General features: G+C 35.2%; 4 protein-coding genes across 5 annotated transcripts; 2 read left to right on the forward strand and 2 right to left on the reverse strand.

Annotated features, from left to right (window-relative positions):
* The first annotated feature begins 3,284 nt into the window (after positions 1-3,284).
* LOC102614749 (phosphate transporter PHO1 homolog 1) lies at positions 3,285-8,874 on the forward strand. Its single transcript, XM_006484322.4, has 14 exons — positions 3,285-3,884; positions 4,008-4,308; positions 4,619-5,024; positions 5,111-5,159; positions 5,255-5,326; positions 5,667-5,796; positions 6,409-6,529; positions 6,616-6,865; positions 6,977-7,081; positions 7,191-7,235; positions 7,362-7,514; positions 7,633-7,911; positions 8,274-8,410; positions 8,528-8,874. Exons 1-14 carry the CDS (start codon positions 3,630-3,632, stop codon positions 8,613-8,615), a joined length of 2,391 nt encoding a protein of 796 aa, XP_006484385.1. The 5' UTR covers positions 3,285-3,629; the 3' UTR covers positions 8,616-8,874.
* Positions 8,875-9,379: 505 nt separating this feature from the next.
* LOC102614178 (mitochondrial protein import protein ZIM17) lies at positions 9,380-12,258 on the forward strand. 2 transcript variants are annotated; one of them, XM_052439726.1, is made up of 5 exons: positions 9,380-9,611; positions 9,755-9,857; positions 10,569-10,697; positions 11,024-11,583; positions 12,017-12,258. In XM_052439726.1, the coding sequence occupies exons 1-4, from the start codon at positions 9,469-9,471 to the stop codon at positions 11,093-11,095; spliced, it is 447 nt and encodes a 148-aa protein (XP_052295686.1). In that variant the 5' UTR covers positions 9,380-9,468; the 3' UTR covers positions 11,096-11,583; positions 12,017-12,258. The 2 variants fall into 2 exon arrangements, with proteins under 2 accessions (XP_052295686.1, XP_006484383.1); XM_006484320.4 differs by lacking the exon at positions 11,024-11,583 and having other exon boundaries at positions 9,383-9,611.
* Positions 12,234-13,557, reverse strand: LOC102614462 (lysine-rich arabinogalactan protein 19). The gene is made up of 2 exons (XM_006484321.4): positions 12,590-13,557; positions 12,234-12,439 (listed from the first exon to the last, which is right to left on the reverse strand). The coding sequence occupies exons 1-2, from the start codon at positions 13,343-13,345 to the stop codon at positions 12,344-12,346; spliced, it is 852 nt and encodes a 283-aa protein (XP_006484384.1). The 5' UTR covers positions 13,346-13,557; the 3' UTR covers positions 12,234-12,343.
* Positions 13,558-14,286: 729 nt separating this feature from the next.
* LOC102613873 (tRNA(adenine(34)) deaminase, chloroplastic) lies at positions 14,287-19,893 on the reverse strand. Its single transcript, XM_025101576.2, has 5 exons — positions 19,735-19,893; positions 16,172-19,547; positions 16,002-16,089; positions 15,302-15,429; positions 14,287-14,767 (listed from the first exon to the last, which is right to left on the reverse strand). The coding sequence occupies exons 2-5, from the start codon at positions 19,306-19,308 to the stop codon at positions 14,488-14,490; spliced, it is 3,633 nt and encodes a 1,210-aa protein (XP_024957344.1). The 5' UTR covers positions 19,309-19,547; positions 19,735-19,893; the 3' UTR covers positions 14,287-14,487.
* Positions 19,894-27,248: the final 7,355 nt, after the last annotated feature.

The raw sequence follows: 27,248 nt of genomic DNA on the forward strand, positions 1-27,248 counted from the left end.
TCCAAACATTAGATAAAATAAGGTATACTACGATAATTTTACTTGAATAAGTTAAACACTAGACATGAAGTATCAATGCTTCAGTTACACATCACATATGTATGTATGGATATAAAATTTTAATTTCTATTCATTATTTATTCCCCTCCCAAACTCCTCAGAAGATTGTGGTTCTGAACACCTTTGCAAGAATCAGAATCCCTAATAGGGGATGGAATGTGGATCGATTTGATTAATCGTTTCATGAAATTAGATGCAAAGTAGAAGCATATACTCTTTAATTGAAATCCTAGGTGTATGAAGAGTTTTGCAACAGTAAAGTTATACAAAAATAACTCCATGATATAAGAAGATATGACGTTTGATACGTGTACAGTTGTTAAAGGAGTATATGCTCCGGTGAATCATGCAAAATGGATAACGAATAGATGAAAAAGATCGATTTTCAATCCATTTTGAAGGAGCAAGATGGGTATATTTGTTAATAAAGTGTTGGATATTCTACTTTAATATTTTCAGTGCATTGTTTATGGAACCATAATCCAGAATCATATGCTTAAGAATCACTTTGCATTGCTCGCTTTTGAAGTTTGAGCAAAAACAATTTTTTATCAAGTTCAGAAGGAAATTAAAACGAAATGCGCTAGAAAATTAAACTTACATTTATAACATTTTTAAATCAAGGCAAGCAAGTGCGGTAAACTGGTAGTGAAGATAGGAATTTTGAATTTCTCTTTTGGAATTAAGGGTTTTGTTTAAGTTCGTGCAAGCATTGCATTAGTAGGACTCGTCGATTCTCAAGATTAATAAATGGTTCAACTTGAAGCCATTGAAAATCACCTTTTATCACCTGAATTTTAGTACCATCATATTGCTTTTTGGGTTGTGTGCCTCGGGGCCAGTGAGAGATTATCCTAACACATGTACTCCTCAAATCGGAAAAGGAAATTAAAGAAGAAAACGATGGGAGCATAAAGTTTGTACCAACCAAATATTCGTAATATTACTCTTACCGTCTATTGATATTATGAATTAGAAATATGTTAATACTTCTTACATCAATTCCGGTTGGTATAGTTATGATATTTAGGCATAGTAATTGATCAGATCTGCATTCAAATATATGTATATAAAAGCAAATCTTTTTTTTATTAAGGGAAACTTGAAACTCTGCCTTCATTTACTAAGTGAAACTTGAAACCTTATATTTTTTCAGCTCAGTACTGAATCCTTAACCCCCAAAATTTAAAATAATTCTAACCGTTGGTTTAATGCTCAACATTGAATCTTTATCATAATTCTCAATTTCTAATCTCATAATTCAAATAAATACATTTTTAAATCTTTAAAAAAAAATCTTGGCAACTACCACACGGGGGAATTCGGAACTCTCCAAACATGTGTGAGAAAGCAAGTGGTTTAACATTCAAATAGAAAGGAGTTTGCAAGATTTGTGCTCAACTAGGGAATTGTCAATGTGTGCAATTGTATCAACCATACTGATGCTTCGGATTGATGTGTTATAAGCCGTATATATAAGTTCTTTAATTTCGATTATTGCAAATATTGTAGGGGTCAAAAGTCAATTCTCTATATACAGCCTGTACATGAGATGATAATGTTATTAATGGCTTAGAGGAAAAAAGAAAACAAAGAGGTGGGTAGCTTACAAGGGCGCACCCAAAATTGCAATCCGAATCAGACCATCATTTTCATGTCTTGTAATTGGTCCAATAAATCTAAGGGACTTGGATTTGGTGGGTTCCCCTTTTGCTTTTCTCTATTTTCACTGGCATTCTACGTGGAAATTAAATTTCTTTCCCTTTTTTACAAACCACAAGATACACGAAATTCGTTCCCAAAATATAAGAGGTATAAAATTTAGCATAGTTTTTTTTTTTTTTTTTTCCTGTTTGGGTTGAAATATATCTAGCATAAGCTTAACCAGCACAAAGTTTGGCAATAAACATGTGTTTGCATTGGAGAACTTTTATCGACGAATTATAAAAGATAGGCGCAATTTTTAAATAACTCAATCAACTACACATCAATCAAATTCGCCTAACTTCGACTATTGGGTTAGTGCGGAATGTCTGGTGGCATCTTCATTGCTTTTAGGTTTTTTTGGCCCCTGAAAATTTTGTGTTCTTTGTTCTCTGGGACATTCTACACGTTTTGTTAATTTTTCGTTATTAACAATATAATGATACTTTAAGGTGTATAGTTTATAATTAACTATCTTGATAGAGATTAGGAGAATATATAAAGGTAAAAGAAAAGAAAAATCAAGCAAAAAAGAGGACAAAATAGATATATGTGGACAAAGATTGTACGGGGGGTATCTTTGAGTCAGCCACGTTAAGCCCGCCGTCAGTTTTCCACAATCAAAATAATCGTGTTGGTGCTGCTACAAGTGCAATCCATGTCTGTGAAGAAAAGACATAGCCATGGCAGCAAAGTTGAAAATAAGGCACACAGTTAATTTTTAGTTTTCAATTTCTGAAAAAAAAAGAAAAAAAAAGAGAGAGAGAAGGTTGTAGTGCAATAATTAATTTTCATGTTGACATGTTGAAGGAAGGGTGGGAGTAATAGTGCAATAAGTATAGAACAAAAGAATATAACTTGGAACCTTCTCTCATTATAATTCCCATTATGTAGTATTATTGCTTATCCCAAGTACATCATAATTTCTTTTATAAATGATTTTGCAGTTACCTTATCTGTAGGAATATTACCCACAAAGCATATTTGATAGTGAGCGAAGCGAGCGCCAATATTCAAACCAAAAAAAAATAAAAAAGATAAATACTGATAAAAATAATGTTAAACTCAGTCCCATTTACCCTTAATTGTCAACACAGTAATCCCTACAGAGTGCTAACACCATTTTTGCAGTATTTTATTGATATTTCATCCCTTATATATGTGTGTGTGTGTGTGTGATCTTAAGGAGAGAAAAAAAAAAAAAACTTTGATTTTATTATTAATACAAGTGGTGATCGATGGGAAATAATTGAAACCTTTATTATCCTGAATTAGTGGAAATCTGGCTGGTCTAATTAGAGCTCACCTTTGTGTGTGTTGTTGATACTTGAACTAGCCAATCAGCTTTCACTTGACTAGCTAGTATCAGCTTGATAATTGATTATCAATATTGGCCTTGGCTATAAACAATTTTCATGCAAACCACAAGGTCTTTTTAGTGAATTTTAAGAGATGCACGATCGATGGGATCCGCTTTAAATTCCCAGCTCTTTCAAAACCTTGATGAGCATATAAATTAAGTAACATTGTTGGCCTTGTGAGAGCAAACCTTTATCCGGTAGAGGTTTGGTGATTGCTCGCGCGAACCTGGCCTAGTGGAATGAAACCAAAGGCAGAGCTGAATTTTGGAAGCATCAAGTGCTGAGGATATTTTAGAATGTGCTGTCAAGCAGCGCATCAATCATTATATTCCTTTCTCCACTTCACCCCCATAAATATTGCGGACTTCAGCTTCCATTGAACACACTCACAGCCCAGAGCCTTCTATTACTACTGCTGCTGCTGGTGCTAAACATCAAGTACTTGCTTTCTTTCCTTTTTTCTCTTGAGGCCAAAAAATAATCAAAAAGAGAAAAGAGAGAAAGATGGTGAAGTTCTCTAAGCAGTTTGAGGGTCAGCTTGTTCCTGAATGGAAAGAAGCTTTTGTTGATTACTGGCAACTCAAGAAAGACATTAAGAAAATTCATCTCCTTGATAATACTAATAATATAGGCAATAACACCTCAAGTACCAAGAAGCAAAAACATATCTCTTTTGCTAGCACCTTCATTTCTGCTTTAGGCAAGAAGTTCTCTTCATTTGGCCAACATCAGCATAGAGAACATCATGGTGCTATTCAAGTACTTAATTTATCTCTCCCTTTCTCTTGATGTTGAATCCAAATATGCATGCATTATGCTTTGCTTCGTTCAAGTGTGTTAACTTATTTGTGTTTTTTCCCTTCTTTGGTGTTGGTGGTATAGGTTCATAAGAAACTCGCTAGCTCGGCAAGTAAGGGGGATATGTATGAGACAGAGCTGCTGGAGCAATTTGCTGACACTGATGCGACCAAGGAGTTTTTTGAATGTTTGGACATGCAACTGAACAAGGTGAACCAATTCTACAAGGCAAAGGAGAAAGAGTTCTTGGACAGAGGGGAGTCTTTGAAGAAACAGATGGAGATTCTCATTGAACTCAAAACTGCTCTGAAGAAAAAGCGTGGCAAAGGTGCTTCTTCCCAGGACTCCAAGGAAGACGAGTCCATTTCATGCACCATCTCATGTGGTATATAATCTCTTACAATGCAATCAAAATTTTGAAACAAGCTCTGTTTTCAACTGTGAATAGTCGTATGCAATATAAGGAAATTTTACATCATTTGTTTTTAGTCAATTAATCAAGACACATAAAGCATATATAAGGTACCGCATTTTCTCAATTTCGCATAAATCAGGATATGCATCACTTCTACGATCTTCGGTTCAGTGTGATTTAAAATTGCAGGTAGCCAAAATGTTCAATTTAGGACAAATCAAAGACTCAAATTAAATTATCTGTTACATTTGTGTCTCATTTTTCTTTTCTTTGGCTACAGAGGAGTCCATTGAGGACAGAACAGAACAGGAGCAACTGGAAGACAACAGCACTGATGAGCCGGAAACAAATGAAGTGCCATTTGCAGACTCACCAAGATCAGATGAGATGGGAAAGTCAATGAGAATGAAAAGAGTGGATAGCAAATTGAGTACACTCTCGGGTGGTGTGTACAATTGCCAAGGGAAGAACTTAAGAATAAAAATTCCTCTTACAACGCCTTCTCGTACCATCTCAGCGGTCAGTTACTTAATTTGGGACGATTTAGTTAACCAGTCCTCTAAAAAAATTCCTGAGGGGAGTAATAGGCTGCACATCAACAAAACAAAGCTGCACCATGCTGAGAAGATGATAAGAGGAGCTCTTATTGAGCTCTATAAAGGGTTGGGTTATCTCAAGACCTACAGGTAACCTTTCCAATATCAAATCAAAATAATACCCTTTAGTAAATTTAGGTTAAGAGAGGGATTCTTACTTGTTCATTTTTTCTCAGGAACTTGAACATGCTTGCTTTCATAAAGATTTTAAAGAAGTTTGACAAAGTAAGTTAATAAATGGTTTGCCCATTTCTCAGTAAACATTGCATTTGGTTTCGATAAATCGCTAAGAAAAACCTTTTTTCCCGGTCTTTTTTCAGGTTACTGGAAAACAAGTGCTTCCCATTTATCTAAAAGTAGTAGAGAGTTCCTATTTCAATAGCTCTGATAAGGTAAATAACTGAAGCGACCAAAAAAAAAAAAAATGTAGCCACAAAATAACTGAAGTGAAATATCTAGTGTATATCATGAGTAGGTTGTTAGATACATGCAAGCAAGAAATTTTAATGGGACGACTGTTAAGATGTTTTCCAATTCCCACTAGCCAATACATTTCATAGCATCTGATAATGTACCGACAATGTTTAGTGGTCATTGATCCTGTAGTTTGTGTCTACAAAAAGGATTCCTTAATTCATGTGAACCAGAGTTAGATTTTCTTGTCTAATGTTCATATTGAAGTGCAAGTTTGTAAAGCAGTTAAAGTTTGCTTATTAGACCTGGAAATGACAGGTAATGAATTTAGCGGATGAAGTTGAGGAGCTATTCATCAAACACTTTGCTGACGAAAACCGAAGAAAGGCCATGAAATATCTCAAGATTCATCAGCGTAAAGAATCACATGGTGTAACCTTCTTCATTGGTAAGTTCTAAGCAAATTTCGGTGAAAAATGATAAAACAGAATTAAACTTCCATGATAATATATTCAAATGAACTTTTGTCCATCCTTTCAATGGAGACTTTTAAACTTGTTCGCTTTGTGGCAATAATATTGGTTTTAAAGCTGGAAAAAATAAAGTGGGAGCCCCCACTAGCCTTTGAAATTTGAAGGGCAGGCAGAACCTGGTTAACTTTTTTGGGTGGCATCCTGCATCACCTAAAGCTAAAAATAAAGCACAGGTCCCATATTACACATTGCAATGTTTCATTAAATTTATATCGTACAAAAGTTGAACCTTAAAAGCATCCTGCATCACCTAAAGCTAGAAATAATAGGCTTCCCACTGTGTCAAGCCATATATGTTGCATTGGCATTCACTACCTTGGTCAGTGATTTCTGTATCGTACACTTACAGCACCAAGAAATGCTACACAAAGTTATTGGATTTTCCATTTTGATATATTCGTGATCCAACTTAGGTCTGGCTGCTTGCAATCTGCTCTCAGATATGATAGTTTCATTCAATTAAAAGATAAATCTGCAATGCATTGATATTGAACAAAAATTAATTTACTTTCGTGGAATTTAATCAGGGCTGTTCACTGGGTGCTTCATTGCTCTGCTTGCTGGATATGTGATTATGGCTCACATCACAGGAATGTACAGACCACGACCGGATACAGTCTATATGGAAACTGTCTACCCTGTTCTTAGGCAAGTCGTACTCAATTTGATCGTCTTGGCATCACATTTAGACAATGATATGGCAGCTAACGGAACCTATATTTGATATGTTGCAGCATGTTCAGCCTGTTGTTTCTACACCTCTTTCTGTATGGTTGCAACATCTTTATGTGGAAGAAGGCGCGTATAAATTATAGCTTCATCTTTGAGCTGGCCCCTACAAAGGAACTTAAGCACAGGGATGTCTTCTTGATTTGTACCACATCAATGACTGCTGTAGTTGGCGTCATGTTTGTTCATTTGTCACTCATCACAAAAGGTTATTCTTATTCCCAAGTTCAAGCAATTCCAGGCCTTTTGCTACTGGTAAATTTTCCCTTGTGGCATATTATAAGATATGAAACAAAAATCAATCATAATAATTTTCAATAATATGGCTTGCTCACAGCCAACTCTTGGATTTTTCTGTATGCGCAGATCTTCTTACTGCTGCTTGTGTGTCCCTTCAACATTTTCTATCGTTCAAGTCGTTACTGTTTCCTTCGTGTGATAAGGAACATCATTCTGTCACCTCTCTATAAGGTACTGCCATTAGACGTAGGTGTCTACTTGCTTGAAAAACCAAGCATATATCTGATTTGGGTATAGTAATGTTTCCCCAAACGTTAATCAGTTTTCTCACTAATCTTAGGTTTTGATGCTGGACTTCTTCATGGCTGATCAACTTTGCAGTCAGGTGTTTTTCATTAGCTACTTAAAGTTTCATTCGCTAATTAAGTGCCACCTTGTTGTTTGAAATGATAGAATTTTTGTTTACTTATCACCAATATCTTCACTGACAAATTCTTTCATTACACTATAGGTACCGTTGCTTAGGAATCTGGAGTTTGTAGCTTGTTATTACATAACTGGTAGCTTCAAAACTCAGGATTACGGTTATTGCATGAGGGCCAAGCACTACAGGGATCTTGCTTATGCAGTGTCCTTCCTTCCCTATTACTGGAGAGCCATGCAGGTATTTAATATTAAGCACTCTGGCCCCTTGCTTAATATTCCCTTGTTCTCAATTTGTTTTCTTGTTTAATAAATTATCACATATTCTGATAAAAGATTTTTATTAATTGCATTTTCAGTGCGCTCGGCGCTGGTTTGATGAAGGGCAGACGAGCCACCTTATCAATCTAGGCAAATATGTGTCAGCAATGTTAGCAGCAGGAGCTAAAGTAGTTTATGAGAAAGAAAGAAGTGTTGGATGGCTGTGTCTAGTTGTGGTGGTGTCAAGTGGTGCAACAGTTTACCAATTGTATTGGGACTTTGTAAAAGACTGGGGTTTGCTTCAAGTGAATTCCAAGAATCCATGGCTAAGGAATGAATTAATGCTTCGTCGAAAGTGCATTTACTACTTCTCCATGGTATATATATATATATATATATATATATATATCATAACAAATCATATTCTCACTAATCATCAGTTGATTCACTTTCGTGATCAAGGAAAATTAGTTAATCCGACATCTCACTTCTGGATAAAAAGAACTTACCAATTGATTTTAATTGAAAATCAACTGGGGTTTTTCATATTATCAAGATAATTATGAACACATTAGACACTGATAAAAGTTAAACTCCTGAGTAATTTTCAATAGACGGTGACAAGAAAGAACTATTTGTTATATGTGTGTGTATATATATATATATATAAAGTACATATTACATGTATAGCATTTCACTTTCAAAGCTGATTCTAAACAAAATTTTGATCATGATGCAGGGACTGAACCTCGTCCTCAGGCTTGCTTGGTTTCAGACTGTTCTGCATTCAAATTTCGAACATGTTGATTACAGAGTTACAGGCTTATTTTTAGCAGCCCTTGAAGTCATTAGAAGAGGAATATGGAACTTTTACAGGTACTAATTCTTTAGCTAATATCCGTAATTATATGCATCCATTTGTGCACATCAACTACACGTCACAATGGCATCTCTTACAGTGGATTTAATAAACAAATGGTTTTGATGTTCCAGATTGGAGAATGAGCATCTAAATAATGCTGGCAAATTTAGAGCAGTTAAGACAGTGCCACTTCCATTTGAAATAGATGAGGAAGATTGATGCCCCATCGGCAGCAGTTGCTTACAGAATTCAATTCGAAAGAGCCAAGAATGTTGTTCAATCAAATCCTTCCAAAAAGCACCCTATCATCATTGTACAAGTTGATGCAACAATATTAACCAAACGTCATCAACTAGGTTCTTGTTGTTTCTTGGACATTGGACAAAATGGTTCATACTTGTATACCAAATTTTAAAGAAAAAGAAATTGATGTCATTGCAGTTGCGTTAATATCTAATTAACGCCTAACTAGGAATAATTTGTGCTTCCTGCACCTGCTTACAATCCACATTCAGTGCCATTTTTGAATAGGACAGCCAAGATTGAGTGTCTTTTGATGGCTTCACAAAATTGAGGCAAAATGAATCTCATTTCGCATAACTAGGCCCTTTACCTTGCGCACCAAGTCAACTCTGTTTTTTTGTTGTCGCTGCTGCCTGATTGTCTAATAAGCATTCTGGCACAAAAGCAATTCTGCAAAACTAAACCAGAACCAAGATTCATCCGGAGTCCGTATACACTGTAACATTAAATTAAGTCTTAACTATATTTTTTTTCCTTCAATGATAAAAAGGGATATTTAATGATTGTAAAATATTACATATTCCATTCTATTTTAATATGCATATTTTGTTTTATGTATTTTTACTTACTAGTTGAAAAATTATGAATTAGATCATTTAAAGAATGAGTTGATAGACATTTTTTAAGAAATAAAATAAAAATAATATTTTTTGGGCAAACAGCAAACATAAATGAATAAATAAGTAGTACTAATAATTGCAAACAAATAAGCAAAGCTCAGACACATTCTATAACAGAAATTTAACCGATAGCCGCCACAAAATCAGCAATGGCGGCAATAACAGCATGCAATTCCTCTCCCTCTGTATCTTCTCTTTCCACTCACAAACCCTTGGATGTTATTCTCCGTCCAAACTCCTTCAAGCCCATTTCTTTCTCAAACTCAGCAACCCCTAATCTTATTCGCCCGCGGTATGTAAAAGCCCTGAACCCTAAAAGCCATTAAGGGTTTTTCTTTTCTATTACTTTCCACTTCTGGGTGTTCTTCAATTTCACATTTTTCATCTCAAAATATGATTTTTTTTTGTTAATTACTACTGCAAATTTGTTTTCAGGTTGAGGGTTTCTGGGGCGAAAGCAGTGGTACCAGAGCGTGCGTATAGAATATTAGCGGTTTCTGAGTCAAATTCAGAAGCGGAATTGAGTGATTCAAATAAGGTATGTGATATAGGATTTATTAATGTAGTCTATTTAATGAGCTATAGCCTTTCAAATTGACATTCTTTTGATTATTATTAAGTTTATTAATAGTGTGATGTGTTTAGCTTGAGCTTTTCTTCTATATTGTTCGTCTTAGTTAATGTCCACGAGAAAATGAGAGTGAGTAAATATCCATATTTTGAGAGTTTGTATCTGATGGATGACCCATCACTAGACTAAACAAAGTTACTGTAAGTAAGGAGTGGCATGTTGATTTCGTGATATAGGTTACACACGAGGTGAAAATTATGATATTCAGAATAGGAGCTCTTTTCGAAATCATGATCAATTTTCCCAACTCTCTCAATTTAGTAAAGGATTGTGGGTGCCATCTAGTTTAGTTGGTGAAACCTCTTGGGCTGATATAGTAGGTCTCGGTTTTGAACCCTAATGGTGAGGAGATTTAAATATTCAGTTACCAGTCATGCTATGTCTTATAAAAGGTCGATTCAATACTCTTAAGTGTTCCCTTCTTAGGTTTTAGGATAATCTAAATGTGATGTTAGTAAGTGAGATTGCCTGGCAGTGGGATAACTATTTCATGTCTAACAAATTTCCTGATATTCTGCTGTTGCTTGAGACCAAACAACATGTATCTTTTAATTTATTAGTGATTAAATATTTACCTCTCTTTAACTTGTTTTTTTGTCCCACATGGCGTATATGCAGGATGCAACTATTGACATAAAATTGCCAAGGAGAAGTTTGCTTGTACAATTTACTTGTGATGGCTGTGGTGAAAGAACACAGAGACTCATAAATCGTTTGGCTTATGAACGGGGGCTTGTTTATGTACAGGTATTTTTTTCTTTTTCTAGCAGGTGTTTCATGTAATTCTTGTATTTTATTTCTTGATGATAAAAAACTTTTTTGAGTATTATTCTGTTGAATTATCTTTCAAAAGTATCTACTTTGTTTCCTATCATACTTGCTATTTAATAAAAATTTCTTTTACTTACTGGACATGCTGTATATATGCATTTTTATTTCTCTTCTTTGTTTGTCTTAGCATATTCATATTTGTGCCCCAATTATAACACCAACATTAATTGCGTGCACCTTTGGAAGTTTTACTTTTTATTTTCTTGAATGAATGTGTTATTTTATGCTGTTTCTTCTTGCAGTGCCTAGCTCAAATTGGATTGAGCCTTCAATATAGTAATGCGGTACCTTATAATGTAATTTCTCTTGGATAGGAATACAACATAAGCCGCATTTAGTAATAGTTTCAAATTTTGTTTCTAACACACAAATTTGAAAATTTAAACCGTAAAAATGGTTTTAGTGTTTTAAGTATCTGAGATTGTCTGGTAGCATATTCTGAGAATAATATTTTAAAAAGTGTGGATAGGGTAAATGCATTCAAGAACATTTTGTCATAAGTACATAGTTAAAAGTGTGTAAATTTTGAAAAATGTTTCAAAAAGCTAACAAAAACTTCAATTTGGGTTTTACACTTTTGTATGTAACTAGATAGAAACATATGTACGATTTCTCAATTTTTTTTTTTAATAAATCAAACTCATTTCCCCTATTCTTGTATTTCAAAAATGAAAAATAATACTCAAGAAATAGTAACAAACAGCGTTGCAGCTCTGATCTTTAAATCCAGAGCAGTTCTTCATTAAGCCAAGCAACTAAGGTGGCTTCGTTGGGATGTTTGTTTAGTTGCAGTCTTGCAGAGGTAAATGTTCATGAAATGACAATTTCAGCGAACTTATAGTATATATAATATGCATGAGTAGATGTGTGTAACCATGCCATGGACTGCTGGGGTAAATTTCATAAGTGGTTGTTATGGTGTTTGCTGAATCATTTTTGCTGGACATCATTGTTTTCATCAACTGTGGGAGGGAATACTTAGTGCTTTTCTGTTGAAAAGTTGTTAATATACATGAGTAGATGTGTGTAATCATGCCCTGGACCGCTGGGATAAATTTCATATGTGGTTGTTATAGTGTTTGCTGAATCATTTTTGCTGGACATCATTGTTTTCATCAACTGTGGGAGGGAATACGCAAGTGCTTTTCTGTTGAAAACTTGTTTATAGTCCTCTTAGTTTATTTAAATGCTCTTTTTTTTTTTTAATTTAACAAACAAAATTTGCTTCCTAACAGTGCGCTGGATGTCTGAGGCATCACAAATTAGTTGATAACCTTGGACTTGTGGTCGAATATGACTTGCGGGAAGAAATCAGCATGGAATCAAATACAGATCAAGTTTGATATGTGATGATTAATTCATCTTTTGTTTTGTCTGGCTTTGATGGTTTCAAAAATTCATCTCAATTAAATATTCGCACTCATGAAATGAAAAGAAAATAAAATACAAAAATGTAAAGAATTTAGTGGCTCCTTCATCTTTTGTTTTATTCAGTCCTACTACTACAAATTTCTGAATCGACCTTATATGGTACATAAGAAAAATCATTCGTGAAAAAGAGTTTAGCCTGTGACAGCCAGCAGGATGGCAAAAGCTAATCCAGTGGTAGCCCACACTCCAGATCTTCCCCTCTGCTGGTGCAGTGCATTTGCTCCATTCTGTAAGCCAAACAAGCAAGGAAGATTATTCAGAACAATTGGATATTGACAATGAACATAACTCAAATATTAATGCTCAATTCAAGAAAAATTTTGTCATCTAGAAGTCAAGAAAAATATATTTTCTTTTTGGGTGATAAAAAACATTACCAAATTCAGAGATGGTGCCGGTGCCGGTGTTGTATCCTCGGAATCTGGTACTGTAGGTGGTGCAGGGGGGCTTGGAACAGTTGGTGCTGGAGCTGGTGCATGATGATGCCTCTTGTGCTTGTGCTTTCTTTTCTTCTTGTGCTTGGGGGGGGCAGGTGCAGGAGCTGGTGGCAGAGTAATTGGTGCTGGTGCTGGCGTTGGTGGTGCCTTTACAGGTGCAGGTGCTGGTGTTGGTGGTGCCTTTACGGGTGCAGGTGCTGGCGTTGGCGGTGCCTTAGCTGGTGCAGGTGCTGGCGGTGCTTGGGCTGGAGTTGGGGATACCTGCGGTGGTGGCAAAGCAGGTGGTGGTGTTGCTGGTGGTGGCGGCAATGCTGGTGGTTGTGATGGAGTTGAGATTGGAGGACTTTGTGGAGGTTGTGGTGGTGGAACTGATGGGCTTGTAGCCGGTGCAACTTTAGGAGATGATACAGGAGTTGTTGCAGGCGGAGGTGTTGCCGCACTTACTGGTGGCTGTGTTGGTGCTGTAGGTGTTGTTGAAGGTGGAGGGGTGGTCATAGGTGGAGGTGCTGTGGTTGTAGGTGGAGGTGTGGTTGTGGGTGGAGGTGCTGTGGTGGTTGGTGGAGGTGCTGCTGCGGTTGTTGGGGGAGGTGTAGTGGTTGGTAAATTAGAAGGTGAGGCTGCTGGTGTTTGTGCATTGGTAATGGCTATTGGAAAGATGGAGCAAACAAGAATGAGAGCCCAAAATATCGAATCCATTTTGTTGAGATGGAAGTTGTGGGAAACAATAGCGGGTTATTTATACGCCATGAAGGAAAAAAGAATTTCGGAGTAAAAAATGTTTGGTGAAATATTGGAAGGAGAGATGTAGTCATCATGATAGTATTACATCCCTTCTAATGATTTGCGAGGTGGTTATTAAATTTCTTGGGCTCTCTCATCATATTACAGTGCTAAATTCGCAGAGATAAAATGACCAGGTCTGTGAGATTTAGTTATTCGGAGACTTCTTGCTTGAGGTGAATTTTAATAATTAATAACAATCCAATTGACTGTTTTAAAAATAAATGCATACATGATATAAGTTTATTGTATTATTCTGCAACTGATATGGCGGTAATAGCATTGTTGGCGGTAATAGCGTTGTCTCATTAATTGATGCATAAAATTCTCGTGGTGTTTATAACCAAGAAAGCAAGCATTTGAGTGAAATGAAAGAGTTGGGGATACAGATGTTAATGCGAGCAACCCTTTACCTGTATTGAGAATACGATGTTGATCCTAACACAACCTAAGCATTGGTAAGCAGTCCCCATCAGACTTTATGATGGAGATCAAGTCAAGAAATCTTTGCTTTCACTCAGTTCTGCCCATTTTGCTCAATCGGGATACCGGAGTCTGGCTGTTAACAAGCTATTGCAAGGCATATTAATTGTATACATTTTATCTATTTTGTGAAGGATAGCTCCACTATAACCATCATTCATATGTGCTCTTTCATGCCAAAACTGTGACGATCCTGTGAAATTCCCAGATACAGATTGACGTTTATTTTAGTCAGCATCAGCATTTAACTTCCGAGCAGCACAGTTGGCGAATATTTGATAAAAACAGGTCACCGAGTTTTTAACTCAATGCCCTTCCATGATCCCTGCTGATAATTGGTGCAAGGAAGTTCAAATAGAAGATGAGGAAATCAGTTGGGGTAACCGTAATTCATTCAGTTATTTCAATATCAACGTGTTACTCCATTTTGGGTTAAATGTGAGCCATCATGTTCGGATGACAATCTGCGGTCAATGGCGTTCATGAACTTGGGAAGACTTAACTCAATTTAATTTAAGAAAAGCTATGTCAATCCGCCCTAGAATTCTCAAATAAACTGAATGCTTTTTCACTCTCTACAAACAAAACATCATGTGGAACATATGCCGCATCTTTGTAAGGATTTTCGATTGTTGGTTTACGATGGGAACACATGAAGGGGGAGGCAGGTCGTCTTCAATCTTCTCCTTCTTCCTTCTTCTAAGCTGGAAGAACTGATGCATTATATCTGCACACTCTGCTGCCAGAACCCCACGTCGGATTGTCATTTTCGGGTGGAAGGGATGGACCGGACCAGCTGGCTTATCCGAAGGCTCCGAGCCATCTCTCTTTTCTCCCCCATCTGGGAAAAGTCTGCCAAAAAAATTTGGTTGCCCATCAAATTTTTGGGACTGAAAAACCTTTAAAATTTCCCATTTAAACACCAAAGCACATTTTACATAAAAATTATACTCCTCATCAATCCAAATTCTAATCTACTCTCAGCGAACCCCAAGAAAAAATCAATGCTATATTTTTCAGTCTTATACCCCAATCAGGTGGGCATGTTAAGTTCTCTTTGCTAACCGGAGAAGGTGAAATCCGTATTATAACATTTTTGTTTACAATAAGTTTCATTATATTTGATAAATGAACTGCCTAGAAGAAACAAAGTCCAAGAGCAAGAAAACATCATAGGTTACATTACATCATCAATTTCATTTTACAAGGCGTGGGAAGAAACTCTTTCTTCTATGAAATCGGATCATAAAGAGTTGTCAATTGGAAACATTAAAGAGGAATGAACTGGCTTCTAGCCAAAAACTGTAGAAGAATGTCAGTACAAGACCAGATACTAATGTTAGTAAAACTATGAGAACAGGATCATAAAAATATAAGTAAATTGCATACCTGACCCAGCTTCCATCAGCTCCAAGAAGCTTATTTGGAGCTCCCCATACAAGAGTGCTGACTCTCGCTTGAAGTATTGCTCCAGCACACATTGGACACGGTTCAAGAGTTACATACAGCGTAGCATCCTGAGGAAAGGAAAAAAAAAAGTTATTTGTCGGTATTTTATACATTTTGCTCTAATTTATCATATCAAGCATTCAACATGCAAGAAATATGCAGATGTTTCCCTGCCGTTGCCTGTTTAACCAAATAAGGAACCACCATTTGTCTTATTTCTGCCTAATAAACACCTGCTCCAATTTTAACATTCAGCCCCAAATCTAGAACTGGAAGTTTCTGGCAGGAAGTAGAATGGAAGTGTTCCCTAGGCATTGCCAGATTAACCAATTAAGGAACCATTATCATTCTCATCGCTCCTGTGAAGAAACCATTATTTGCTCATGCATGGTTCCACTAAACACAGAACAGAGATATAGTTATGTGCTAATCCATAATTTGTTATTTGCCAGAACCCATTTCTGCTCTAAGATTGCACTGAAACAGCAAATGAGGTGCAAACTATATGATCTAATCTTTTGGACATTGGCATATTATTCTATAAAGCTAGTAATTGGAGTCCCAAAGAACTGTAACAAGAAACAAAAATAACTAAGACGAGACAAATAAAGTTCAACAAAATCAAAACTGTTTTGATTACCGCAAGCCTCCATGTCCGAAGAACATTTGAAGCCGCCCGAATACAAATCATTTCTGCATGGGCAGTGGAATCCCTTAACTCCTCCACTCTGAAATACACATTTCTAGTAAGTACCTCAAAATAAAACAAGATCCAATGAAAGAGAATGAATATTATCACATGAAACTTACAGGTTGCATCCACGAGCAATAATCTTTCCATGTTGCACTAATACAGCCCCAACAGGCACCTCCCAGGTATCAGCAGCCTTCTTGGCTTCTAAGAGTGCTTCTCTCATGAACATTTCATCAATTTTTCGTTGCTCACTTTCAAGTTTATATGCTTCTTCCCATTCATCAAATCTATCTTTCGAAACTTGCTTGTTCCGTTGAAGCTTCCTTTGTTTCAACTCCCCATCATTCCCAGACCCTAATGCTTCAATTAATCTAGAATTAAAAGGTTGAGCAGACTGAACCATTGAGCCACTTTCAGATGCATAAGTTTTACTGGTTTCAGAAACTGCCTCTACAGCAGGAGGTGTTAGTAAAGTTTCAGCAGGTAATTGTGATGATAATGGCAGAACTTCCTGGCCAGAACTGGTACTTTGGGAACTGCTCCTTTCTGCTTTCTGATCAAGATTTTTCACTGCAGAACTTGAGGAAAGACGTGAGATACGTTTTGATGTTGACCAACCTTCTATTACAGTGGAAGAAGATGGCATATCCGCTTCAGGCTTTTGTTCTTTGCTCTTTGACTTAATTTTGTCAGATGTTTCTCCTTGACTGTGAGTAGAAGTTCTCCCTTGTTGTAGCTGATGAAAAGGTGTTACATCTTGAGGCGGGCTGCTCCCTTCTCTTTTCATATTTTCATCACCATTCTTATTGGATTCATGTCCAGAAAACCAAGTCCCACTGCTAACAGAATCATTAGACGGACTTTTAGCATCCGACGTTGCAGCAGAGCTTGGGGTTTCAGCATGTGAACCCCACCGTAATCGAACAATGTCTGCCATGATATTCCACAGGGACCTACCCCTTCTCTTCACAATGGCGTTACCTGCTGCTTGGTTGCCCTCCATTGCTTCCGCTTGGGGTTGAACAAATGAGTCTGTCACATGCCACATCTCATCAGAAGGCCCTTTTGCTCCAGAGCTCTCAGATGATTTCCTTGGTTCACGCCCTTTCAAGTGCAAGTCTTCAGAACCATACTGACCTGCATTCTTTTTAAATTGCTTCTCACCTCCATACAACAATTCTGTCTCAGCAATGTTCTCCTTTTGCATTTCAGAAGTTGAGACTTCATGCCTAGCCTTTTCAACAAACTCCGCCACTAATTGAGTTGACGATTCGGCAAACCTATGAGCTGAACCCAGAGCATCTTCACAGGTAGAAAGGTTTAAAGGCTCATCATAAGTCTCATCCTGTCCACCTTTGACATATGAATCACTGTGCAAAGACAGAGTTCTCATTCCTGAATGTGTATGCAAGGCACTAGAGCCACTTTCTGAAGAAACCTCTTGAACTGCAAGCCCACTACTAGAAGCAGCATGCCCTGAACTTATGGTGAGCAACTGATGTGGGGGAGGCATCAAAATTTCCTGTGAAATTCTCTCCTCCTCCTCGTCTTCCTCCACATTAATCTGTGGCACTCTAGCTTGAGAAACCAAATTCAAAGATGCTTGAATACTAGAGCTCTCTTCTGAGTACTCTTCATGAGAACTAGATACTCCAGTAGGCTTTTGGGCCTCTTTTGTTAATTTACTCTGCATGGCTTTTTCATCAGGCTGATTATGTCTGTCTCTTGTTGCCCCCATAGGTTTCACAACTGATGTCATGGCACTTGCTTGATTAACCCCTTTTTCAGAAGTCCTCAGAGAATCTGTACGTCTTTCCATTTCACTGGCTTGTATAACTGACACTCTAGAGACATCTTGGGACCCTTTCCAGGGTTCAATTCTCTGATGATGTTCATGATCTTTCTGGGAGTGCTGCAACCTTGAATTCTCTTCTAGGTTCTTCATTCTAGTTTCAGATTGTATAGTTGAGCTCTTTTTAATATTAGTGTCATGAGTTTCTGATAATTCAGAAGAGTATTCTGGCTCTATTCTCAAGTCAATTTGTCCAGTGATCCTTTCACTACTTTGTTGGTGTTGCCCTTTTGTCCGCTGGACTGAACTCTGAACCAAAGTTTCATCTTTTTGCTGGACCTTCATTCTAGACTCAGAATGTCTCTGCAAATTAGAAACTCTTTCACTATTGGCATTAAGAATTTCAGAAGTTCTGGGAAGTTGCTGGAAGTCCCTCTTTAAATCGTTATTTCCAGTAACAAGGTCTGTTTGGCAAAGTTTACCCCTAGTCACGTTTTCTTCTCTACCACTAAACTGCTTTTGGGATTCGGAAGTTGTTTCAACATTATTGCCATGCATCTCCTCCACTGTTTTGACTTCTTGCCATTGTCTTCTTGACAGTTTAGTGTCTTGGACATCCATTTGGCTATATAGTTTTCTCGTTCCCTTATCCAAATTCACAGCCAAAGCTGATTCCTCTTCCACATTATCTAATTGCTGATGAGAATTAGACGCCTTCTCATAATCAGTTTTGGTTGTCCCATCTATTCTCCAATGAATGTCTGAAGACTGTTTTGTGGATTTTGTTTCTTCTGTTGCTACTTCAGTAAGCTTCTTCTCCGACTTCTTTCTGCAATCCCATTTAACACGACTCCCAGATGAAGAAGATCTTTGGTCTGCTGCTCCATGCCCATCGACCTCATTGAACTCTTCCACTACTTGTGCTTTGTATCTATCTTCTTCACTCCTACATGAATCCTTCCTAAACCCAGTCACTGATTCTTCCACAATTCGCCCTTCCTTATCCTGAACTTCCTCATACTCCCCAGCAGACGAAAGTGAGTAATAAGAAGAACAACTAGAACTTTTGGTCCTTTCTCTATGCTTATTTCCTCTAGCAACAGCTTCCCTCCCTTCATACCTCCCATACCCTTCCTCCCTTGCCTCAATCCTTGGCGATTCAAACTCACATTTTGAGTTACTCTGCAACAAATTCGACCCAACATTTTTCTTCCTCCCCCTAAAATATTCACCTCCGTAGTTCCCTCTTTTCTCTACTTCCACTTTCTTCTTCCTCCCCCTATACAATTCACCACCATGGACTTCATTCTTCACAATTTCCACTCTCTTAGCTAACCTCCCATTTCTCTCTGTACCACCTAAACACTCGTCACCAACTTCTTCACTCAACAAACTAATCACAGCCTCGGCATCAGCAACACCACCTAACCAACTCCTCTCATTCGTTTCCTCCAAAGCCATACGCCTAAACCTTCTATTCCTCCTCCTACCAAAACCTTCATCGCCGCTTCTTTCTCTAATTGAGCAAGAAACCTCATAACTACCCCTACCAAGATCATAAACCGGAAGCCGCGAAAAGATTCTATCTTTGAAACCAAAAATTAATCTTTTATAAGGTGGACGTTGGATAAGAGTGGATTGCCTTAACCCACATAAGTAGCTGGCGTTCACGGGCACTCTATTATTATGAGCAGCAGAAACTTCACAACAACAACAGCAAGTACAACAACACGAACAACATGATAATGAAGTTCTGTCAAATCTTTCATTCAATAAGCTGGAATAGTCATTGAAAGAGAATGAGAGAGAACCCCTACTTTTAAATGATACTAAAGTTGAGCTGAAGTAAGCGTTATGCATACTTTATGTGTTGAGAGAGACGCTTACCTTGATTAGAGAAGTGGGCTATCGTTGGTTTTGGGAGCTGCAGCAGATGCTGAAGAGCGTCGTTTGATCCTTGCGAATCAGATTTGATCAGCTGATATAAAAATGAATATTTTATTTTGTCGAAACTGATCGGTGAAGAGTCGTTGTGTCGACTCGCTGAGTTGTTTTATTAAATGGGTTCTGGGCTGCGTCTGTAAGGAAAACATTGGGCTTTGCTTCGGAGTGATACTAAAAACACCCAGGAATTATCTGGTTACACCGATCTTAACGAGGTTGGTGGATTTAGAAAAACCTTGGCTCTTTTAAGCTCACCCCGTGTGACATTGATTTACACCAGAGGCCCAAATTTCGAGATGGTTTATCCTCCGTTATTTTATCCCTTTCTGTTTTTTGAAGTTGCTTTCTACGTGGGTTTTGACAATGGAATAGTACGTGAGACTAGAGATCCCAATTATATGCAAAAATTTTGCCTCATATTATTTTCAAAGTTGATTGTTGACACGGTTGGCCAGAATTGAATCGGATCCATCTTGATCCAACATAACGATTATAATAAGCACAACTCGAATATTTACTTCCACTTATTACGCTTGAAAGGACTTTGAGCTTTAACGTTTCCACCATACGTTCGTAACATGATTTGACAAATTTTACCCTTCACCAACGTATGAAGTTCAAACAAACGCGACGTCAATTCTTTTTCTAAACTCAATTATCATTTAAAACACGAATCAAAGTTTTTTTTGCTGATTGATAATTGATAATCAAGTCAACTGCATATTACAAGAGAGGAGATTGGATACATAACTATTGATTAAAAATTGAACAATTATTACCTTCTTTTATATTTTTTAACTAATCATATATATATGGTATTTTCTTTTTCTTTTTCTTTTTTTTTTTTGGTTTATATGAATTGATAAATGATCTTATTTTTAAAGAATATGTGTAGTTAACTGGGTGTGGCATTAACAAATGATAAAACAAATTTTGTTAATTTGTGATCGTAGGGCAGGTATCTTTCTCTATTGCGTATAATATCTTCGCGCGCGTGTGTGTATGTATGTATAAGATTTTAATCGAATGGGTACCGTCACGCACTTTAATTTCTCATTGCCGAAACTATGTTGTGAGTCAATAGACTGGCCAATGAAATGATGAATAACGTCCCATCATATACTATAACATCTGCAACCACCCACATTATGTTGACACTGTCATTTATTTATATATATATATTAGTAGTTTTCTTATAAAGGATTTTAAAGTGCGGAAAAGTTCGGAAAAACTTTAAAATCACACGGTTTTGAAGACTTACAGTTTTAAACTTTTAAAATCATGTGATTTAAAAGATTTTTCGTACTTTCCCACACTTTAAAATTTTTGACTGAAACATTTCTCATATATATATATATATACACACGCGCGCGCGCAGACATACTTTCATGAGAAAGCAACTCTGTTCTTGTCTTCTTCAATCCAGCGGGGGACCAAACAATATAAATATTTATTTAAAAAAAAAAGAAAAACTAGTTTTTGTGTTTTGTTGGTATGCCGGCTGCTAACTCTTGACTCTTATGTTATATTCGCCAAGTCAAGTCTTCCGTATTGGTCTTCAAAAAAATTGAAATATTTTTTTTTGTTTAAAAAAAAAAAAGTAATATAATTTTTTACTCACTGTTTTATTTATGTAGGGTAAGGGTACCTTCCTCTGCACCCACCGCATGGGGGGGGGGGGGGGGGGGGGGAGGCATCATTTTATCTGATGTTGTTAGGTTATCGACATTGAAATTTTCTCCTTCCTTCAAAGTAGACGGCTTGATTAATTTGTGGCGTCTAGAATATATATATATATATATATATATATATATATATATATATATATATATATATTCTTTTTTTGACATTTTAAACCCTTGGGCTTACAATATGCATCTCAAATTATCTAGGGTTGATTTTATAAATTTATGATTATCTTTGGACTTTAGCAGACAAATTGGGATAAATTTCAAACTCACATAGGGCATTAAGACTGGCTAACAGATTTGAAGATTTATAATAATAATCTTATTGTCCAATATGTTAAGTTTGTTAATTAAGATATGTAATCAGTGGGGCAGTTTTAAATAAAACTTGTTGGTATATAGTATATACCAGTCCAGTGAAATCTTTCTATTTTCATGTTAAATTTATTAGATAATAGTAAATATTTTAGGATGCGGTTGGACAACTGTAACTTAAAATCTACAGCACTAAAGTGTTTGGTAAACACTAACTGCGTAGTTTTGAAGATATGTTGATGTGATTTTTCACTTGTATCATGAAAAATCTATTATATCTTTAATAATTTTATCAAAATTATTATTTAAAATTTATATTTACTATATATTACTATTAGTGTATGTATTGCATTGAAAAATGATAATTAGAGACAATAAGCGGAGTGAGTTAATTTATTGAATAATCTAGCTCAATAACTCCTCACACATATTCATAGGAAATGAAAAATGATACAAACCATACGCGTAATAGAGATATTGGAGATGAGTAATAAAGCCAAACAGAACGTACCATCAACAGTGTCGTGTGATTCTAAAATGAGGAAGCTGTAGTTTTTCCTCCCAATCGCTTTCAGTTTCTTCACCGTTGGTAGTATTTTCTTCGCAATAATGCAGCGACCTTTCAAAATATTGATAAGAGATGTATTGAATCAACCACTTTGATAGTTCCAACGATGGTTACTCGTGTCAGCCTAACCATTTCCAGATTCTTATTAATTATTCAGTGGCCTTTGTCTTTGTGCATACCAATTTTTTTTTTTTTTTTTCACATAGATCACATAAAAAAAATTGATCGTGACCGTTTTTATCTTTTTTATTTGTTTTTATTTTTTGATATTTTTTTAAATAAAATTCAAACTCCAAATAAGATCTCTTCGAATTATAAATATACAATAGTTATTTATTTATTTATTAATTAAAAAAATGTCATGAAATTGTGGCCTTAGGGAATTTCTCATAGACTCCTTTTCAAATCCAAAAACTGTAAAATTTTCAATGTTACAAGCCACTTCATCAGCTGCAATCGATCAACTAATTTAACCTACTTTTTATTCAGTTACCTAACAATACTCTAATATCTTTAACAAAAATTTGATGTCGGATTTACAATTTGAAAACGACCTATAAAAATTAAAATTATTGAATTTTAAATGTAGCCATATGTGTTTAGTAAATCTAACTATTAAACTGCTATAAGAATGTAAATAATTGAATTGAACATATTGTTGAATGAAATTTATTTTTTATTTATAAATGTTTGTATAAAATATTTTTTTAATTTGTTGATATAATAATTAATAACCAAATAAATATTTTATATTATTAGTTTTACTTTTTTATTTTGTTATCTCAATATAGTTTGTAGTAATAATAATGATTTCTTTAAAGTTAATGATTTTATGTCTTAATTAATAAGGGTAATTTTAAAATTTTAAAATATATATGAGGACATTTATGAAATTGTATCAAAAATATATATATGATTATCAAAATAAGACCTTATGGCTCTTAAATAAGCCATACCAAACAGACACTAAATCTGATATAGGATAGAGTGATTTTGACAAAATTTAATTTTTTAAAAAATTACTAGACACAAAAATTAACTTGTAATTTTTAAAAAATTATTTTTAAATCTCTCAAAAATCGCCCAAACAGACCCTAAGATTGATCTCGATAAATCTCCGATCACGAAATTAAAGCCGGGCGTGGGGCTGAATTCAGATTTTTGCCTGATTGATATTCTTAGAGAACATGATACTCACGTGTAATGAAGAGAGAGAATAATAATAATAAGTAAAAAAAAAAAAAGGATAACAAATCATTTTTTTTTTGTTTATGTCCATTCATTCGTCAAAAAGATAAATTATTCCCACTCTCTCCCTAGTTCATCAAAACGACAACCTGAATCCTGCCAAAAATAATAAATAAATAAAAATACAAAAATAAATAATAATAAAAAGTTGTCACCCCAACTCACCATGGGGGTCATGCATGCAAACACAACTTTGTAAGATTCTACATGTCATGATCCACCCACCACAAAAGATAAATTTTAATTATAAAAAAAAAAAAGAAGAAAAGATTATTCGCTTGATCTCAAAAGTACGGCCACTCGATTGAGGACAGGACATTTGCTGCTGTCGCGTTATCGTTATCTGAATGAATTTATTAATATGATCTGATTAGTGGTTAATTGTGTATCATTTGGGGGTGTTGTGTAATTGTATAAAAGAACTATAATCCTCCTATAAATATCGCTCAGCAAGCAACAGAAGTTGATTATTGCAATCAAAGATTCTGAGTGGAGAGGGTACACGCAGTGGCAGCAGCGGGAATATCTTTTTTTTTTTTGTCTTTACATAATGTTTCCGGGGGTCGCAAAATTGGATTTTGTCCAAAATCCAAATTGCCGATGCCTTTTTGCTTGCCATGATGATCGTATTATATCATGATGTGGTACGATTTTGTCCTAATTATAAAAACAACGCATTACTATTTTGACTTGCAGAACCCAACATGTTGGTCGCATTGATATGTATGTAATTGCCATACTAGTCGATTATCGTAAAGTTAACCCATAATTTAAAAAAAAAATAAAAACCCCCAAAAAGGCAAAAAAAATTTAAAAAAAAATCGCACCATATTTTAAGGAGGTAATTTGAGGCCTGAGAGTATACTTCCTACATATAGTCCATGTTTGGTAAAGTACCTGTCCCCATTTTCCTTCCTTACACTTCTCTCTCTCTCTCTCTCTCTCGTTACATTTTCTAACTTGTGGATTATAATGAAAATTTTGAAACATGCAATAGATATTGACGACAATAGTACTATACTTCAATTGTATGATAATTTTATTCTTAGACCGTTGTAACTCATGTAAGATCATGAAAGTTTTATTATTTAAATGTGTTTATAAGTTAGACATTAGATCTTTCTCTTTTTAGAGTGACCATCTAAATTAAACTTCAGTTAAGCTTGATGAATTCCGGAAATTTCTTACAACGATGTAAACACTTATTTTAATTGTTAGTGCACTAACAATTACGGAGATTTCTTACAACGATGTAAGTATTTATTTTAATTCTCTTTTTAGAGTGACCTTCTAGATTAAACTTCCAGTTAAACTTGATAAATTCCAGACATTTTCTTACAATGATGTAAACACTTATTTTTATTTTTTATTTTTTTTATTAGAAGGGGCTCAACTAAGCGAGCTAAACAGGAACAAGACGAGGTAAACACTTATTTTAATTGTTATTGTATGTGTGAAAATAGAATAAAAAACGTGAAAAAAATAAATGAAATCGAACTTTCGTAATAATTCTAAACAAAAGTTTGAATTTTATTGACTTAAAAGATATAAACAAAATTAAATAAGATCTCTCGAGAGTCTTTTAAGAATGGATGAAATTAAATTTTTAAAATAATCTCGAAGTGAAATTAAAAACTTTCATTTATTAAAAAGATATGAAAATTACTAATAAACCTCTCGCGATCCTACTTCAATCAAAATAAACTCAAATAAAGAAAATAAATCATACATCAATAAATAAAATAAAGAGTTAAAAACAGCCCAAATATGACTCCAATTAAAACCGACAAAAACAAAGGCTCCATTAAAAAAAAAAAAATTCCCAGAAATCTTAAGCTTCGTGGCATAGAACTCGTGAATGGTAGCCTAAGTACACCGTCTACATTTATACAATCTAACAAATTGATCTTTCAACTGGCAGTTTTATTATTATTATTATTATTATTATTATTATTATTTTCACGGATAATTTTTAAAAACTTCCCCTGAGATTTGGACTTGTTGTAAGTAGATGGCAAAAATTTATTTATTTGTGAAAAACCCTCTACCGTCAGTTAACTTTAACATTGACCGTTAGTTGACTGTGCAAATATAATATTACCCTTAACAACAGTTTGTAGACGAAAATAACTAAAAAAAAAAATTAAAATTGTTAGAGCGAAAAGCACAAACCTTATTTTTTGACAATTTTATCTTGTCAATTCTAAAGATTTACACTATCATAGGTAAAGATTATAACTATTTTATTTTTAAGTTTTTAATTTTATCTTTTTTGTAGGAACTTTAAGAAAATATCAATAATTTAAAGAGAATTTTTCAAATTTTTAATTTTATCTTTCTTGTAGGAACTTTAAGAAAATATCAATAATTTAAAGAGGGTAAAATATCCAACAATTTTAATTTTTTTTTTAGTTATTTCCGTCTACAAACTGTTGTTAAGGGTAATATTGTCTTTGTATAGTCAACTAACGGTCAATGTTAAAGTTAACTGACAGTAAGAGATTTTTTATAAATAAATAAATTCTCACCATTTACTTGCAACAAACCCAAACTTCAGGGAAAGTTTTTAAAAATTACCCTTATTTTCACATTAATCTATACAAACGCATGCCAGTTTGACTCTCCATATACTGTTAAAAACAATTGCGTACGGGGTCCTCTGCCAAACCCAACCACAAAATTAAACTTGGCAGCTGCGAGCACGTAGCATCTTATCGTTGCGCTTGTTAAAAATTTTTGGATGAGGTCTTTATTAAATTAGACGACGTCGTGTCAGGGGTTTTAAGAATGAAGATAAAGAAAGCCTTGTTTCTTCTAGAAGAGACAAGACAAAAGCGTATAAAGTCCTAATCACCGGGGGATTCTACATCCTGTCTGGTAAAAAAAGTTCACAAACTCAAATTATGCGTTATGCCTTTCAGTGTTTGTGTAGGGTTAGATTATAATATAGGGCAAAATTATGGTGTAATTATGATATTATATTATAGCTGAATCTAGTTATTGGATCAGTTTATAATTGTCAATATAATTAAATTTAATGACATACCATAACTGCATCAGAGCCGGACTCTATAATATATATGTAGATTGTAAATATCTTTAAAAAAATAAAAAAAAAGTTGTTCTGTTACTTTTTTTCAATCTTTTTTTACTTATTTTGGTAAAAAAAGTTGTTTGAAAGACATTTATTTATTTTAATTAAACACTGAAAAATAAAGCTAACACATATAAAAATTAGATAATAGTGCGAGAACAATTAATGTTGGTCACGTGTAAAACATGGTTCAATTACAGTGAGCTGGTCGTTAGAATTTACGAAAGTCAACGTGAATTACAAAACCGGACGCCTTTTTGTAGACCCCTTCTCTTTCTTTGTTTCTTTCACGGACTGCCTGCAACGCTGCCGTTGAGACTGTTCTTCGTTTGACACGTCGCATAACGATTAACGCGGCCGGTTATTAATTCACAAGTCCTTTCGCTTCGTTGGACTTTTCATTTTTTTTTAAAAAAAAAAGAATATGCAATAAATATGAAAGTCTTGTTGATTATTTGTTGACAGATCATCATCAAAATTTGGCGCCCATTTCTGTGGTTAGGTATTTACTCTCCAATTTCTCTCACACGTGTCCGGGGTCAAT

This window comes from Citrus sinensis, chromosome 4, assembly GCF_022201045.2.
Source record: "Citrus sinensis cultivar Valencia sweet orange chromosome 4, DVS_A1.0, whole genome shotgun sequence".
Lineage (NCBI taxonomy): Eukaryota > Viridiplantae > Streptophyta > Magnoliopsida > Sapindales > Rutaceae > Citrus > Citrus sinensis.